This window comes from Pundamilia nyererei, unplaced genomic scaffold (genome assembly GCF_000239375.1).
Source record: "Pundamilia nyererei isolate P.nyererei 1_Seehausen unplaced genomic scaffold, PunNye1.0 scaffold00004, whole genome shotgun sequence".
Lineage (NCBI taxonomy): Eukaryota > Metazoa > Chordata > Actinopteri > Cichliformes > Cichlidae > Pundamilia > Pundamilia nyererei.
Window position 1 is genome coordinate 6,779,460 of NW_005187405.1, and position 18,505 is coordinate 6,797,964.

Below are 18,505 nucleotides of genomic sequence, written 5' to 3' on the forward strand. Positions count from 1 at the left end.
AGATAAGTCAGTTATAAATCACTTATAGGGAAGACGCTCAGTGCGTACATTTTCTTTCAGTCTTTTAATGTCAGGCTCATATTCAGTCCTGATTAATGCCTGAATGTTAGCTTTCAGGAAGGGAGGGTGTGAGAGAGGCAGCTTGCACAGCACCATTTCAGTTGCCCCAAACAACCTGTGGCTTTTGCCAAGTTGAGCCCTCTTAATTTAAGTTCCTCTCTTCTTATTTCACTCTGCCTACGTCCTTTTTTCAGTTGGGGGTCTCCTGTTTTTATTAAATCCCCTCCCCTCCCTTTCGTTACAAACACAACCATGTTATCCATGTCAAATCCATTGGAGTCAGCCTGGGGAAGTCAATATGGAGCCAATAGATTATGCGCTTTTTATTAAATGCTGAGGCAGACTTTGCCGAGAGTATGACAGAAAGCTTTAAATAACTAACTTTTTAAAGGCAAGAGTTTTTAGTGGAAGGAAAAAAGATTTTTTGATATAAAAAAGTGCAGTGTATACAATACACAGTGAGCCAAGAGCTTAATGAAAAGTTGGGGGGGAAATGAGTTGTAGTAAACTCTGAAACAATGAGGGATTTTTGTAAGGACCAGAGAAAATTAATGAAATGCAAGCAAATAACAGAAAAAAATGTTGGTCAGATTCTTTAGTCCTCCAGAGTAGATGCAAAAACAGAAATGATACATGTATGAAATATCAATTTGGTGAAAAACCAAAATTATGGCAAAAACACAAACAGCATCAAGCCTCGTTTTCCACCGTCTTATTTCTTTTAGCAATTAACACCTGCCAACAGCCTTTCACCCTCCTGTCCTGAGCCGCAGGTGTGAGGAGACCAATGTGTGACCTGATGAAAGGCACACTGCCAGTCTAGTGGCAAACAGTCATTTCCCCTCACTGATAGGCCACTCTTAATTTAGAGCAGCCTAAGGAGGTGTTCTTAGTCACCACCACACACACACACCGACACTCACCGGCACGACACTAAAAATAAACCATTACCACCAGCACGGCCCACAAGTCGCACATCAACCACGGCAAACCAGCTATTCCCTGCCTGATAAGATAGTGCGTCCTGAAATTAAACACAGGCAGAAAAAGGACAGACAAAGGGGTGAACATGGGTGTCACAGGTGAAAGTATAAATCACCACCTGTACAGGACTATTGCTCCTACTCTTCGCACTGCTCACCCAATGGCCGGAACCCTGGAAGTGACAGTGAATACTAACAATGCGAGCTTGTGTCTCACGGGCCTCCGTACAGCAGGCGCAGAGTAGAATCATAAATGAGCGACTTTGACAGAAAACAGCATTGGCTTATAGAAAGAAAAGGGGGTGAAGGATGAGCAGCAGAGGACGCAATGAATTTAGAGGTTGGGGGATTTTTTGATATGACAGGGGGTAGTTATTTGCTGGCAGCAGCAAGCCCTTTACCAACAAAGGGCCTTTCATATTTCCTGTGAACAGAGACAGAGACTCCCATTAATCCCAAAGGGAGGGCTCATCGCATGCTTCTAGTCCGCACATAAATTACTTTTCTTATACCCTTCCTCCTGTTACTTCTCACTGTTTAGAGCATCACGACAAACGAAAGAAAACAGAAGTTGGCTCCGCATCTTTTATGTTTGAGGCCACTCTTAAAAATAACTGTTATGTTAGCGCTAACTCATACCACATGTGCCAACGTTTGCCACGTTTCAAGCCGCAGCCAGGAAACTGTGGCTACCCCACTCTCTGCGTGACTCTCCTCATTTCTGTCTCTCTTTCTGGTACGGGAAGAGTGAAAGAATTCTGCCCAGCTGTCACGTTTTCCAGCAGATGAAACCCCCCTCTGACGGGCAGAGAAAATGCCAATCCCCACTTAGCCAGCACAGAATGGAATTTAACGGTGGTGCACAGGCGCATGTATACACATGCTCAGACCCCTTGTTGGTCTGGTAGAGGCCATGATAAGCAACTAGGGAACCACCGTTTTCACCTGTGGGGCAATCTTAGCAATGGATCTGCTAGAAGTGGATAGCAGTGAAATGGACATTGATATGAAATGAAAAAACGAACATCAATGCATGCCACCTGTGTCTCAACTGCCTTGTTTAAAAAAAAACCCACAAATCAACACAAATCAATTGCATTTTCCAAGCACACTGCAGCAGGACATATAAATGAAACCCAGGGTTTAGGCGGCGCAAAGGCTAGACGCTTTCTGTGACCGGTATTCATAGAATGCTGCTCAGAGGTTTTTAAATACCTACAAAGATGCTTTGGTTGTTAGTCTCACTGTCTGTAAAAAAGCAACACCAGCCACACTGTTGCTGTGAGACTAAGTGTTGCTGAAATTTGTACGAATCTTCTTTATAACACCGTGATTTGCTGACATCATCAGGCAATTCATTTATGCAGCTCTCCTTTAGAAACGGCATCACTCTAAATATAACGTCTAAATTCTCATATCCTAATAGCAGCTGCATGCTTGCATGCACTATATGCATAGTCTAAATTCTGAAAAACATAAGTGCATTTAATTGAATGCTTTTTTTTTGGTCTATGGAAAAGCCTCAGAGTGCAAAACTTCAATATATTGTAATTCCGAAGATGTTTGCGACTGTGTTGACAGTCAAAATTAAATAAAACTAATACACAGCACTGACACTCATAAATAAATATTCTCCTCCAATTAACTACCCAATCATTCAGCGGATGCATAATGAACAATATGTGCCAGTGTTGCCCACTACAGTCACTCTGCACAGAATAAGCCTGGTAAATGCAGAACAAAGCCTTGTTTGTGTGTCTGACCTCAGCTCTCCAAGACAACACATTCTTGGTAGGACAGAGGGGAAACATTCAAATGGGTTCACCGCAGTTGTTTTTCCGCTATTTATCCAATAAGATCTCCTTTAAAAGACAAGCTGTGTGTGTGTGTGTGTGTCCTGTGAGGAGAAGGGCGGGGGAGGAGACAGCAGCTTTAAACAAACACTAAGTACTGACTTAATATGCCATGTCAACCTGATGTTCTATGCTCTTGGTAAATCATCAACAGCTATCTGTTGTTTAAAAAAAGTTCTTTGTTTACTCTTTGAAAGGATAATCAGTGGAACAGTGTTTTTGCAAAATCACCACACCATCATTGCTCCACAAAGGAGTGATGTGAGTGAATGCTAATTTCTCATTTCCGGTAAAAACTTGACTCAAACACTAATAATGACAAATGGACTAAGGTGGCCAGCTAGTGTTCGGACTGTGTGTTCCTGACTGACAGCCCTATCAACCACCAACCGAGATTAGAAATGGCAAACTCCATGAGAGCAGAACATGATAAGTTAAAAGGTTACAAACGGCCAAAAGCGCCAGGGCTGCATAGTTCAAATAAACATCGCTTTCATTTTATTAAAGCGACATTATTTACAATACAGGGCAAAAGTCTGAAGTCAGATAGGTGCTGCAATTTATTGAGAAAAAACATAAAAACAAAACAAAAACAGCGCGTGTACAAATCTACAGAGCTTGAAAGTCAATGTTTGGTATGGTCACCTTTTTACTTCAACACAAGCTTGATCTTAAGCACCTCTTGTTTTTTCCTTAAGTAGTCTTTGGGATTAGTTTTCCGAACTTCCTGAATGACATTCAAAGAGCTCTTCTCTGGATGTTGGCTGCCTTTTGTTCTGTTCTTTGTTAAGATGACCCCACACTGCTTCAATAACGCTGAGGTCCATTGTGGGTTTTTCTATCCAGCTATGCCTTTACTGCATTGGAAGTGCGTTTGGGATTATTGTCATGTGGAAAAGTGAAGCCAATCAGACACTTTCCAGGTGGTACTGAATGGCGGATCAAAATCTCGATGTACTTTTCTGCATTCATAATTCGTCAGTTTTGACAAGATCTCCAACGCCGTGTTTTACAGAAGATTGTACCTCCCGCTGTTGTACCTCTCTCCTGACCTGCTTCGTACATAGTGACGGCAATTTAAACCAAAAACTTTCATAAGACCTGTTGCCACTAATTTTCAGCCCAGCTTTTGTGCCATTTGGCATACTTTAGCCTTTTTATTCCTCTTTCCCTTACTTAGAAATAGCTTCTTATAAGCCACTCTTTCACTCAGACCATTTGTGAAGAGCAAGTGGGGGGTAACTAAATGGTCAAATGCATCTTTCAGGTCCTGTGTCAGGTCTTTGCTGTATTTTTCCTATTTCTTAAGGACATGAATTTCAGATACTGTGACAGGCTGCTGGCTTTTGTTTTTCCATGAACGATCCAGTATTAAGTAGCTGGACAATTAAAAAAACAGTCATCTGAAAAAGGTTAGGTAAAAGAATTGGACTGAAAATGAGTGAAACAGCAGCCAAAGTTGAATAAACCCAAATGTAAAAGACTTTCAGAAAACCTTGAGAAATGCTTATTCAGAACCACTTTAAAACATCAGAAGTAAAATATAATCAGCCATGAGGGGTGGCTCAAGACTTTTGCACAATACTTACTCTTCTTTCTGACAAATTTCATGGCTTTTTTTTTTTTTTAAGAAATGCCCTAAAGAAGAAATGCTTTAAAGAAGTGCTGCAATCGGTCACAGACTGCAAAATGTCCCACATTCTGAGGCGGCCCCTGTGCAAAGACGCCGCCTGGATTGAAAATGTTAGGATGTTACAGCTTATTCCCGTCTCTATATCTGTATCTGCGACTGAAAGGGCACAGGCAACTCACACCTCCAAGAGAAATGAGGAGAAAGTAAAAAGGTTATGAGTGATGTTGCAAAACTCTCTCGCCACTGTGTTTTCAACACACATTGTAAATTTCAAATAAATACACGCTGAAATTCAGCCAGATATATTTTTTTGGGCTTTACTTTTTCATTTCCAGCATTTTGTGCTCCTCCTCTTTTGTAACTGAACTGTGTGTGAACCTGAGATTTAGGTGACAGCCATGCTTAGCTACAGTGTGATCATACCCTAAGTGCATGTTTTTCCATCAGCTGCCACCCACTTGTCTGCAGCACCAGCTCGACGTATAAGCTCTTGCGATATGGAGCTTTTCAGGTCCAAAATACACACTCCCACTCATACCCACCCCTGCTACCCACAGGCCAAGATAATATTTTTTTCCAGTTTTATACTGTACATTTTGATAAACAGTCCATTTAAGCACAAAAACAAGCCCCACCAGCGTAACGCATAAGTAGACACTGCACTCACCAACAGCACGCTCAAGCACGCAATTCTCATGCATTAGTCCTTTTACCTCAACCTATATCTATTTTCCTACAAACAAACAAACACTTGAAAAAATATCAGCCCTCCTTGGAGGATGGTGCAAGTAGCATAATTTTACTGATTCTCTAAATTGGACTATAGTGAAGCACGCACGCAATATCTGAGGTACATATGTGAACGAAACAAATGCACGATATTAAAATTGCCCTTATTTTAAACCGCACTGAGAAAGTTGTCTAATAACTAAAATACATTTATGGGACAAGTCTCTTGTTTTTATCTATTTCCTTTTCCCCTGGGATGTAATTGCAGACCTATATAAAAACAATGCATCACAGAGCTTCTCTACACTATAAAACCGGTTTTAGTTGAATCCAGTAAGATAACAGGTATGATTATGAACACAAAACCAGCGGGGCTGTAAAACAAAATAACATCATAGCATGTTGATCCAATATAAATGCATCCCTCCCCCAAGATTTTACAGGCTGGGAGCTCAGAGGGAGGACAGGGCTGAAATAACATGTACTCAATCTTCTCTATTCACAGCTCTGGTTCGCCACAGTCCACACAAACATTCTTTACATGCTTCATTTTATTCAAATGGTTTTTCTGCCTGTTAGATTACCCCATTGTCTTTCAGCCGCAATAAAGCATAAGCAAGTGAAGACAAAAAACAAAAAACCAAAGAAGAAAGATTTGTGATTGAAATAAAACTCCAAGGTCCTTCAAATTATCTTTGCAGAAAGGCTCGCAAGTGGCTCTGAATCCATCAGATAATAATGACCTCAGTTTAAGATTGGCTGCTGTAATGTGTTTTGTGCTCCAAGTTTTAATCCTCCATGGAGTCTGCACATTACATACCCCGATCTCTCCCCAGACATATTCATAGAAGCACTGTGATTTTGTGTAATTCTAGCTGTATGTGCTCTCGCTGTCTAATTTATTTGAAAACAATTGGTCAAACGCTGTTTAAAAAAAATACAGTAATGATTTAAATGAAAGCAAAAAACGAATAAAAAAAAATCTGGAGAATAAAGCTGCCCCCTCGGTTCGATACAAAGCTCGGCTCCTTAATAAGCACATTTTATTTTCCCTTCTGGGTGTGGGTCCCTCTATCACTAGTGACAGGCGTGAAAGGTCAATAACCTTGGCTCATAGCCCTCGTATGGTTAGCAGTGCCGCGAATTAATGGTTCAAGGCGTTATTCCAAACTCTTCAAGTCAGCCAAAGGAAGCTTATCTTCTTCAAAGGTCACAACATTTAGATCACTTAGTGTGACAGCGAAGAACTGACACAGGACCTATATACAGTAAGACCGAGCATATTCTATTTGTGAGAAATCAGATGGAAAGTAGGTGGGATGTTGTTCAGCATCTTCAAATCCAGGCCATACAAAGTGTAACGCCTTCTGGTACTCTATCTAAAAAGCTAATGAGGGGCTTCTATTGTGTTTTCAATGAATGTTCAGTTCGTCAAAGTTCAATTTTATTGAGCAATAGTTCAACTCACTACTTTCTGATCTTTAGAAATATACACAAAGGGGAAAAGATAAAGAGCAGAGACGTGCAATTCTCTCGACCAATTCTGACTTTTTCGAATCCACATTCACAGCATACAGTGATTTCTTAAACTTCTTTAAGGCCTTATTGAGTTTTTTGTTGTTTTTTTTAACCTTGAATCACACAACACCCTGTATGGGAAAACAGATACACTGTATTTGCCATGCATTTCCCTTGGCTAAAAAAGATCAGTATGAGTGACCAGAAAACAGCAGCACCTGCACGCTGTAAAGCACAGCACCAGTCTAACGTCTGACCCGAAGGTTTTTGTTAAGACTACTTTTTCTGCTTCAGGCGTCAAGAGACTAAACTATGGAAACAGCTGGGATTTCATAGTAGTTTCATGGCCTTGACTGCTTCATGGCATTGGGCAAATTATCTGATCTCACCTTCCACTAGTACAGCTATGATTTTCTTCTTCCAGCTATGTGTTTTTGCCCACCACAACCATCTTGGAATCTAGACAAGTGTGCCAACAGGTTTCCTGCTAATTTAAACAAAGAAAAAAAAAACACTGACATGCAGAATAAGATTTCAAAGTTAGGAATGTAAATATTGATTTTAATATTAGTGCTCATGCAGATCTAATGGGCAGCTGCTGCCAGCTCTCTGACACAGGCAGATTCTATCTGCCCAGGATAAAATGATATAAAGCCATAAAGAAAATGAACAAGTACAGAAGAACTCGGGACACTAAGCATGGCCCAGTACTTGGAAGAAAGTGGCCATTAAAATAGTGGCAATACCTGAGCTGCTTTGACAGGTGAGAATAGGCAGACATGTGTAATATGCCCTATAATTGACATCACAATGCTGTTGTTGTTTTTAGGGTAGCTGAATAGAAGTTTTAAGTTTCACCTAAAATATATTTTTGCTTTTAATATTTGAATATCTTGAAGAATAATGCAGAAGTCAAAGGCTTGCAGGACTTGCAAATTCTGCCTGTTTAGACACATTTCATCTGAATCTTGTTAAACATCCATCCCCAAGTCCGACTGGGGATGGATAGATTCTTAAAAGCTGATTTAACATACCTCTGCTTCAAATCTCACTTGTGTTGTGAAAAAAATATACATAATGCCAGTTCGTGCACTCTGCTTAAAATGGGGTTCAAATCTGGGTTAAAATATGTGTGACCTGTGTGTGTGACTTGCATACATAAAAAGGCTAAAGACAGGGCTTGCTCTGTTCGTTATTTTGCACATTTGCAAAAACATATCTCATTAATATTCATTTGAGATCTGCCATTGTTACAGGCAATGTACAACTGACTGCTTCTTTTGTTAAAACTTTAGTTTTTGCAAAGTTTGAAGCTCTGCTTTGGGTCAGTGTCCTGTTGTGGGAGGAAACCAGCTCCAATCACGCAGCATCCAAAGAGTATGGCATTGCATTGTAACAAGGAGTTATATAGCTTCCCTTGTTCAAGTTTTCTTCTGTGCAAACCACACCACTGCTAGCTAAGATCTCATATGAAAGTATAAGTACGTTTTGTGGTAACATTTATATCTCAGAAATCTTACAGCCACTTCTAGCAAAGCTTTGCTAATGTAGCTACTTGACTGTATAGCTAGCTTACGGTTTCTAGCAAATGCTGTTCAATTCATAAAGAATAGGAAGGACAAAAGCAAGGAAACACACAAATGTCAGAAAAGGTACATTCATAACAAGAGCGATACCAATCGAAATCAGATTCAAACATGCCTGTTCTTTGTTCTTACGTACCTAAGCACCATATATCTTGGTTAAACATGCTTTGAACTATCAGACCTGCAGTTTGCATAACCAATTAGAAAAAAAAACAAAAACATTACCCTTGCAGACCCTGTTCTGCTGAGGAGGCAGTGCAACTGGGGGGGAAAACAGTGACATTCTCCGAGATCTTTAATGTCTTAGTAAATATCGACACAGCTAATATAAACTTAGACAACACAGACTGCAAAGTGATATGTTGCTTACTGCTATAGTGCATGCTCAAATGGAGGCAAGAAATTGCTGTAGGTCAATCATAATATCCCTGGGGTTGGCAGACACTGGTGTCAGCAAGGCCTGGTAACAGTAGATCACTTGAGACGAGTAATACTGTGGGCTACATATGATGAGCCAACAGTTTGTGGGGAGAGAATGTAAAGAAATATTTACAATCGCCAGTCCAAATCAATATTACACTGAAAGCTTTAGGACCTAGTTTGCATATATATATGTATATATAATATATATGTATTCAACCAAGGTCACTGCAACCAAGAAAGAAAGAAAGAAACAAAGTAAAAGGACTAAATGCTACAGTACTGTCCTTGCATTACCCAATTAAGGCACATCAATCATTATATAGAGCCAGGGGAGTTCCTCCATCTTAAAGCACTCATCATGACGCAGAGGGGGAAGGGAAAACAGGCGAGTGGTGGAGGTGATAGAGGACTGGATCAAACATGGAGAATGTCACAAGATACAACCTAGCAAGTCATAAGAGGCTAGTGTCCAGAAAAATGCTGGTGCATTGAAATTTCAGCTTGCAGCAGAACACAATAGTTGGACTGGCCTCTTCTTAAGCAGGATACTGGGCCTTTGTGAACACGGCGACAGTATGTGGGTCAATTAATCTATCCATGCTTCAAATTTCACTTGTTTGCTTTTGTCAGAGGAATAATACAAAGCCAATTCTTGTAGTCTCTTGATTTTGAGGCTTGAAATATGTGAGATATGTGTGTCACTTGCATACATAAAAAAGGCTAAAGACAAGGCTTGTTCAGTCTTTATTTTGCACAAACTATCTCATTAATATATTCATTCGAGTATTAGCTTCCTGGTTTGACCCTGCGCTCAAAGACTGCATTGTCTGCCCGCTGTCTGTCGTTTGTAGCTATGCAAGACAGGTAATGCCGACGACTTTTACACCTGAGCAGTAAGTGAATGCCTACTTTTCTGGTGGAAAGCAAAAAAGGCTGGAGTTAAATGTAACGTCTTACGAACAAAAGATTTAACAAGAGTGAGAAGCAGCGGGGGGAGTGGGAGAGGCTTCCTTTCACATGCCTGCCAGCGTAAACGTGAGGACAGAGTCCTCCGTGCACTCATGTAGCTTAACATAATGAGAAAAACAAGCACAGCACAGACAGAAACTGTGGGCAAAATCGAACAGGGTTATTGCACAATAAACAGCTGGAGAAACACTACAAAGAGCGCTTTCTCTGTAGAGACAGAATCTGTGAAAGAGACGTGGAGTTGTTTGCTCTACCAGCCAAAAAAAGGCTCTCCCACAGAAGAAAAATGACGCTGAAATCCACAAATCAGACCCTAGAAAAGAAAACAATTCACTCCAAAGTGATGATGTATTGTCTTCTAGGTGCAAGCTGGCATTTTCTTTTTTTTTCCACACTGGTTCTAGCATTTCACTTGTGAAAAATAATACTAGCCCAGTTATATAGAGACATATATGCAGAAAGTCAGGTCAATACAGCTATTTATACATGGCCTCATTACACGGCGGGGTCATCTATTGCACGTTCTGGGTGTTCTTCACATTAAATAAAACATATCAGAACCACTGCGCCAGGCATTCATAATCACAATAACTAGGAATGTTCCAGATCTTTTTCATGTCACTAGTAACTGCAAACGTGGCAAGATAAAAACTCATAAACTCCCTTAACCTTCATATGATCACGTGAAGGAATTCTATTGTGAAATCCCTGCTTCTCAAATCCATCTTCAATCACTGCGCTTTGAAAACAGACATTAAAATTGTGATTTGGCAAATGGAGTTCCACGTGTACACTATGCGAGAGGCAAAGGACCATTTACGACACACCAGTCACAGTCAAAATTATATAGCACGGCCTGACAGCCGATTTTCTGTCAAATCTTATGTTAACAGAGCCTTTAAACCTAGCTGGTTATAGAAGCTTCAGTCACCATTATACTTCGTCACCTCCACCTCCACCGAGACCTCTCTGGGCAGAACAAGCTAATTATATGCCAAGGTCGAACTTCCTACGCACACACACAGGCATGACAGAAGGGCAACTTAACTACTTCCAAGTGTCAGTGGTATGCTGTTAGGTGCCCATTGTAGAGGGCAGGGCCTGTAACTGATAAGAAGGACATGAACTGAGGCGATAAGAGGCTTCAAGCCAGTGTCTGCCCATTTGCCTCCAAATATGGAGCATTAATTTGATACTAGCTTTGATTCGGAGAAAACTTCAGCTAAGTTCAGACACCAATAAAATGCATCCTATAAAATCATGCCGCACAGCAGGCTCAGAAAGCGCACACAATTTAGCTACAAATAGGTGTATGCTTTCATACGCTAACATTACTAGTATTTCACTGTTACAGTATAGCCTTAGGATTGCAATGGAGCTATAATGTTCTGACAAATGACTGCGATGTTATTACCAATGGCACTCCAGTCACTCTGTTTCCTTGTTATATTGCCGGTAACTTACAAGAGGTTACTCTCCAAAACCATTTGCTGCCAAGATTCAATCTGTCGTCACAATATGTGGTGGTTATCTAGGCCACGCTGCTCCCAGGAAAGAAAAGGTAGAGTGAAGTCAGATGAAAGCAAATGTATGCAGGCTGATAACAATAAAGAATAAAACAAATTCAACCCGAACCCGACAGTGATTCTTTAGCTGGGAATTGGAGCGCAGCCATCATTACAACATATTGATCTCAGCAAACAAAGACCCTGAATTCATTGATTCACTTTGAGAAAAAAAAAAAGAGGGAGGCAGGGGCAGCGGACTGCTCTTTTGAACAAAGTTATAGTGAAAGTGCTGCCTTAGCTTAAAAAAATGAAGGGAGGTAAAAAGAGAAAGAATGCCATGGTCCCGTTGTTCCGCAGCGACAAAGAAAATACATGAAATACAAAGGAAATATAATATAAAGGACGAGCGTCTCCTCGTAGTGCTCCTAATTTTCCCATACTGCATGGTAGTTACTCTGTGCCTATGGATCCCGTCTCAAAAATGAATTTGAATATCAATAAAGTCATTTTTTGAGATTAAAATGCCAAGTGCTGCCACAGAGTTTCAAAAAATATATCTATCTCACACATCCCAAAAACAGAGATCTCAACAGCTCAGTAAATATCCTGTTTCTCCTGTTTTTCGGAGTTATCACTAAATATTTCAACAAACAAAAGAGCTCTATAGATTTTTCCAAAGGCAGATCCATACAACTCTCGGTCCACTCAACAAAAACCATAATAGTTACCTACTGTCCATCATGCTGTTGGAGGGCAAATGCTTAGAAACCTGCATACGTCTCAAAAACCCTAGGTTTTAAATTTGCGTTTGTGTCTCTAAGTGATGAATGATCATCTCTGCGGGTCACAATAACATAAGGTAGAAGTGCTATGCATTTGCGGCCTCCCCCGGTGATGGGTCAGGACCTTTTTGGCTGGTATTCCATTTATCTATACTTCATCAGGAAACCCCCGACAACCTCATTCCCAATTTGAGGCTAGGCAGAAAGGTTGAGTGTGTTGCTGAGCACTAGGTCCAGTTTACAGAGCAGGTCGAGCAGGGTCATGTCTCACCAAACACCGGGGCCCCTTGAACACATATGAGTGGCCCCGGCTGTATTAGAAAGTTAACACAGAGCAGAGAGACAGAAAAACAACATACTGGGTTTATCTGGTTCAGAATTTTAGAATTTCCAAACAGATTTGTTCTTCTGCCAAAAGAGTCAAATCGGTTTGTCTAAAAGGTTTGCAAACATAGCAAAGAGGTGCATTTAGTCAAAATAATACATTTACTACAAATTCTGAGATATATTTAGCCTGGAAACATTTTCCTGATGTATTCTACTCGCTGATATTGATGCTGCTTTTTTCAATCCCTTTATTAAACCGGTCAACTGTAAATCCATCCTCCAAGTCATGCGTGGAGCCAGCCAGCCAACTGGGCCCTCTTGACACCAGCACATTTAAAGCACTTGAACCAAGGCCAAAGCTGACTATAAACATACTTCTTTTTCATCACCAGAGCTCCCATAATTGTCAAGAAAATAAGTGAAACTCGGGGCTCAGGGGTGGAGGAAAGAAAAATGAAAGCAGCATAGAAGGTTGGGAGGGGGTGGGGATAGCAGAACAGCAGCATAAGAGAGTGTATTAAACTCAATTAAGCTTTTGGGCTTTTCATTAACCCAGTTTTTAGGGAGGGAAACCTCTGCTGAATAATGCTTCAACAAACTCGCTTTGCAACCCTGCTTTAAAGGCTTCATCTAGAAAAAAACGGCACAATGTGTGTCAGCTCTCCAAAGCCGCAAGGATTCCATTAGAAACCCAGGAGCAAACCACCCGCAGCCGCAGCCTACCTGAAATTAAATGCAATTTAGTAAAGTCACTTTGTCAAACAACTAAACTAGATAAGGGGGAAGCACTGCCTTCACATGTGTGATGGTCTGATAATAAACAACTATGTTTGGTCATTTCTCTTCGGTAGTATCAGGCCAAAGCAAATATTCCGGCCTAAAAGCAAGGTCATATCCAGCCCAGTGGAGACATAGCGCCCAACTGCCCATGCCTGATGTGGTTTGGCATCTACAAACAATGAGCACAGCCTCCCTTGAATGGCTCATTGTAGAGGAATCCTCATAAAAGAATAGTTGTACTCCCTGACTTTTCTGTGTGTTGCTCCGCCATGTTACTTTGATGCAATTAATTGTTACCAATCTAATGAAAATCAATGGGCTTTCACGCGGTTAGCAAACAGTTAAAGTCTGCTTTACACAAACCTGATTAACGCTTACTACTAAATACACATTGTTAACTGGCTGGCCACAGTTCCTATCATTAAATCCACAGGATGTCTTTAAATTAGTGCATACAATGTCAGCAGTTTCCATGTGAGCCGCCACCATTTCCAGGTCTTACAGGCCTCGGGATGTGTATTGTCATTCAATGGCAAAGACGACGCTGCAATTAGATGGGACAAAGATGTCAGACGACTCACCTCCGAGGTGTCTAATGCATCTGGGGTCAAATGCAAAATCATATGATCAAAGGACTCATGTTACTGACACCAGACGCAATGCACTGATAGTATTACATGGGCCACTCCAGAAGATCCTCTTTCAAATAAACTAATCAAACCATCAGACATCTGGTGACCCTTCACCAACAACTTAAAGAGAAAACTTTGCATACTGAAATGAACCTTCATTGGTTAATCAGCTACTCCACAATTCAGCCAGTGTCTTTCCGATTCGTTATTTAAAACCTCCAGGCTCACAATTGACGACGTTAATGAAATGCGAGGAAACATAAAGCGTCAGCCTGCTCAGCGTGGCTAAAAAAGCATTAGTTAAAAAAATAAAAGCTTGCTAGTGAAAAGCAATATTCTACACCAGCATGGTGAAAGCAACGTTGTAAAACTTTGGGAATACTCTTCACACTGTGGGGGCTTTGTCTTTCAAAACATGCCACAGGAGATTTTCATTAGAGAATGCAGTTTCATTAACATCATCCCAAGCTGCTGAGCTCTGCTGCATTACAATGACACAGGAGTGCCCCACTCTGTCAAGGAAATCTCCACAGAGCAGCAATGTGTCTGGGGGAGGGGAGGGCAGAGAAAAGAGGAGGTAAGGGGGGTAGTGTGGGGGCAAACAAAAGAGAACCTGATTACCCCCAGTCACGGCTCATCCACGAGCCGACGGAGGGAAATCCATCACCTGCTGGATCAAACAGGAACTTGTGCACAAGGTAAAGCCCAGTGAAAGCTGCACCCACCCATCGGAGCACTCTCTTCCCTCGCTCCTTTCTTTCTTCCCTCGGCACTGCTACCCCGCCACCTCCACCCCACAGACTCACACCAACGGCAGCGTGCGAGTTTTAGGTACGCGCTGTGAAATCGAGAATGTTTACTAGTCCAAATGACCTCAAGGCTCTAACCCTTCTGATGGCACAACGGTGATATATTCCACTTTTATTACCGTCTCCAGACCTGCGTACCATTTCACAGTAGCTGCATCCTCATTTCACCAATATTAAAGTCCAAAGAAGCAGTATTGGTCATGCCTGCTGCAACGTAATGAACTGCTACTTTCTTGTTTGCACCAGTTTATATGCTGGAAAAAACATAAAACCCACTTCTGTGTTCAGCAAAGAAGGACTACTGCTGTAACAAACATTCCCCAGGATATTTAAATTGCTGTTATTACTGCTATTGAGTGGGCTTAGCAGTGTCACCCTGTAGTTGAGAACACTATCATTGTAGCAGGAACTTTTGAGTGTTTGACCTAACAGGCAAAATGTTTAACGAGTTTGATTGAAATCTGTACAGAAGTGATGATAAATTATGACAACACATTGCAATGCAATGGCATAAGATAATGAAAATGATTCATCCCTTCATTGGAAGGCAGGGAATGTTTAATAACTAAACTATTTGCTTGATTAACGTTGTGTAAGTGTTCGAATGTGTGAGTAATTGGGTTTCAACGCTTTGCAACAGGAGTCACATCTTCACTGGATTCAACAAGTTTTGATCCACCAGATATTAGTTGCTAAAAAGGTAAACTAAAAATAATAATAATACTAATGTAGCCACAGTGTTTGCCCAGCAGTCAGCTAACAATGTGCCTGGTTTTCAACTTGCTCTGAGATGAGAAAAAAAACCACCATGCAAGCAAAGCAGAAAAGAGCCATAAAAAGCTGAGGCACATTTAAGCTGGTTTACAAGGCAAACTACATGACTTGCAATACCACACAACAGCACTAAAGCTAATTGTTTAAATCTGTCAGGCTTGTTCTGATCCTCCCTGAATTGTACCACATGGAGGTAGGTGAGCACGCTCAACTGATATGCATGCATGCACACACTCGCACCCTCAAGGAGAGACATAACAGGGCAAGGAATGTTTCACTACTTACCGTTAAAAAGGGGCTGTCCTTTCTCAGTGATATCTGGCACCACAACCTTGTATACATCTTCAGAGAAGCCTGGCCTGCATGGTGGGGCACCCCTGCCCTCTGCTGCAATCTGTAATAGTGGGGTGGGGGTGGGAAAGGGGCAACAATGTCATAAATCAACCTTCAGAAATGCACTCCTGTTGCCTCCAAAACCCCTTGGTCACGTTCTGAAGTCCCTACAGTTGTACAAAAGCATCTGTTGTTTTTATAGCAGGGACCGCAATTAGGATAATGAGGCCAAAAGGGTTAAGCATTAGCCAAAAAGCATGGCTAGGCAAGAACAAGCTCCATTTGTCTGTGTAGGGGCCCAGGCACAGGGTAATAGCCAACACTCTTGGCCAGCCCCTCTGATCAACACACTACTCTAGACAAACACTCTTCACTTTGAAGTACAGGAACAAGGGAATAAAAAGTAAATGCTAACAATCCACTGTTGAGGGAATAAACATTTACGTGTGAATGTCTGAATAAACACGCTCAAACCACAGCGTTTTCTAAAGACTCTGCGAGGTTGTGACTGATCAATATGTTCCTTTTTATATCCCCCCCCCCCAATTTCAAGAAGAAAGCTGTAGTTGGGGGGACAAGATATTTAGAGAGTAATGTGGCTGTTGTAAAGAAAGAAAACAAAGCTTATGAAACTTGTGTTTCCATAAAGAGTGAGTTTTGCGCCAAACAAAGAAAACAGCGACTGTGAAGAACACACGCAGGGTATACTTATTAAGGAAAAATGCTCTGGTCTCCAGGCATGCCCAAATGTAGCCAACTAACAGCTCTTAGGAAGGGAGGCCTGGCCCTGTTTCTTTGCGTGCACTCTCAAAAGAATGTAAGACGAGAGGAGCCCCGCTGAAAAAGAGCATTGTGAGTATCCGTGCCACTTGCCATTCTTAATCAGAGGAATTTAAATGGAAAATGCTGGCAGAGAGGAGGGGTTGGGGGAGCAGGAGGAGGAGCAGAGCTGGAAGTCTGGCACGTTAGAATAAGGGAGGTATATAAGGGATGTATATTTCTAGATACAAATGTTAACATAAATCACAGTTGCAGTTTTTTCAGATCCCAAAAAGCTTTCATTTAACTGCCTGATTGCTTTTTCCCCTGTTGCTCAAAGTGTCTGACTAATGAAAATAAATACATTTCCACAAGTCACCCCATTACACAGAGGGGTTCCAACCTTAAGGCTGGACAACAATCATTATCCCATCACTGAGGTGAAATTACCACAATAACATGTAGTCGGCTACTTTTCATTGTTCATCTTAAAGACTTTTCTTTTCTACCACAGATGCAATTAACTCGCCCGTGGGGACAGAGACACGCTGCAGCAATCTACATAAATATTAAACCAAACTAAATATAACCAAGTCATAACTAGGTTAACGTGGGCCTGTATCGCCCAACTGAGAACACATTAGCCTGCAAAATTATTGCAAATCATCCAAATGATTATTTTCTTTGTTTTTTTGGCTAAAATGCGCACGCAGCATCTCTTGAAAAAGAAGAAAAGAAAGAAAGAAGCCATTTAAGTCAAAGCCACTTTACAGCGGATTTTTGTGTACTGTTTTTATCAAACTGCACACAATGTAAAGTGGCCGCTGGAGGGTCTAAGCACCGTGCCCGGGTTCCCCAAACTCAACATTAACAGCGTCGCTACGAAAGAAAACAAGCGGCGAAACTGTCCGGTGTAACTCCTGCTGGAAGCCGCTTTACACGTTACATTACCTGCAGTCCTGCCAAGACCAGCAGCAGAAGCAGACCGCTGCCCTCGTGTAAGGAACACATTTGGACGCCCGTGAATGCTTAATTCCCTCCGAATCCGTGAAAAGAAAGGGAGAGAAAAAATGAAATTTAAAAATTAAAAAAAAAAAGAATATCCCGCTGACTCAAGTACAGCCCTCGATGGAGAAAAAAAAAGAGAGATCCTTCTACGACAAAGGCAGGAGCAGCGTCAGGAGCGGCGGCAGCATGTAGCAGCCTCCTCCTCTGTCTCTATCTATCCAGTCCGTAGCTGACGGAGGGAAGAGCACTGCCTGGTACTGAGGCTGCTGCGCCCTCCCATCCAGTCCGACACGAAAACGAAAAAAAAAAAAAAAGCCCCGGCCACTAGTCTATAAACCGCCCATCTCACTGTCTCTCCCTGCCGGTGACACAGCCAATTTCACTATTGGAAAGGAGCGGGTTCTCTTTAGCTATCTCGTCTAATGACTATTGACATGGCATTTTTATTGCTGTTGTTCTTGTTGTCTGTCTTATAGGTAAAGTATGCATCAAATGAAAGTATGCTTTCAAACGTAGAAGAAACAACTATAGGTTTATATTTCCAGCCTGAAAAGATACACGATTACAAAACTGCTAATTAGACATTAGTGTCCTGATTCCAAACACAGTATATGGTTTTCATATACATAGGTATTAAAAAGTTTTAGTAGTGTATCAAACCAAAGACTCACACAGTTATTTAGCGATGATTGCCACACATTTAGTGGAACATTTTGGTATTTCCTTATAGTTTCCCAGCCAAACTCTTTGGTCATTGGCTCCAGACTCCTCTGAGAAAGAAAATGCTTTTTGAATGTCATGGGCATCAGTAAACCAGTTAGCTGTCTGTCAGCTGGCATGAAAAACAGCCCAGATTTTACCGATCATTAGGTGTGACATTCAGATCACACCAGCCCTGAGATAAATATTGTTTGCTGCATGTTACATCCTAAGGATTATCATTTATCGGTGATTAGGGTGTGAATCTGCTTTGGTTATCCTTTATTGATCTCTCTCTCTCTCTCTCTCTCTCTCTCTCTCTCTCTCTCTCTCTCTCTCT

At 41.4% G+C, this 18,505-nt stretch overlaps 1 protein-coding gene across 1 annotated transcript in view; it reads right to left on the bottom strand.

The window, feature by feature from the left end:
- The window catches only part of cdh2 (cadherin 2, type 1, N-cadherin (neuronal)), a 60,133-nt gene extending 42,383 nt beyond the window's left edge, over positions 1–17,750 (bottom strand). The window contains exons 1-2 of the mRNA XM_005721386.2: positions 17,410–17,750; positions 15,652–15,760 (exon numbers count right to left, since the gene is read on the bottom strand). Of these exons, the coding sequence (XP_005721443.1) occupies positions 15,652–15,760; positions 17,410–17,469 (169 nt within the window). The 5' untranslated portion in view covers positions 17,470–17,750. The remainder of the gene's footprint in view (positions 1–15,651; positions 15,761–17,409) is intronic.
- Between the last annotated feature and the right edge of the window lie 755 nt (positions 17,751–18,505).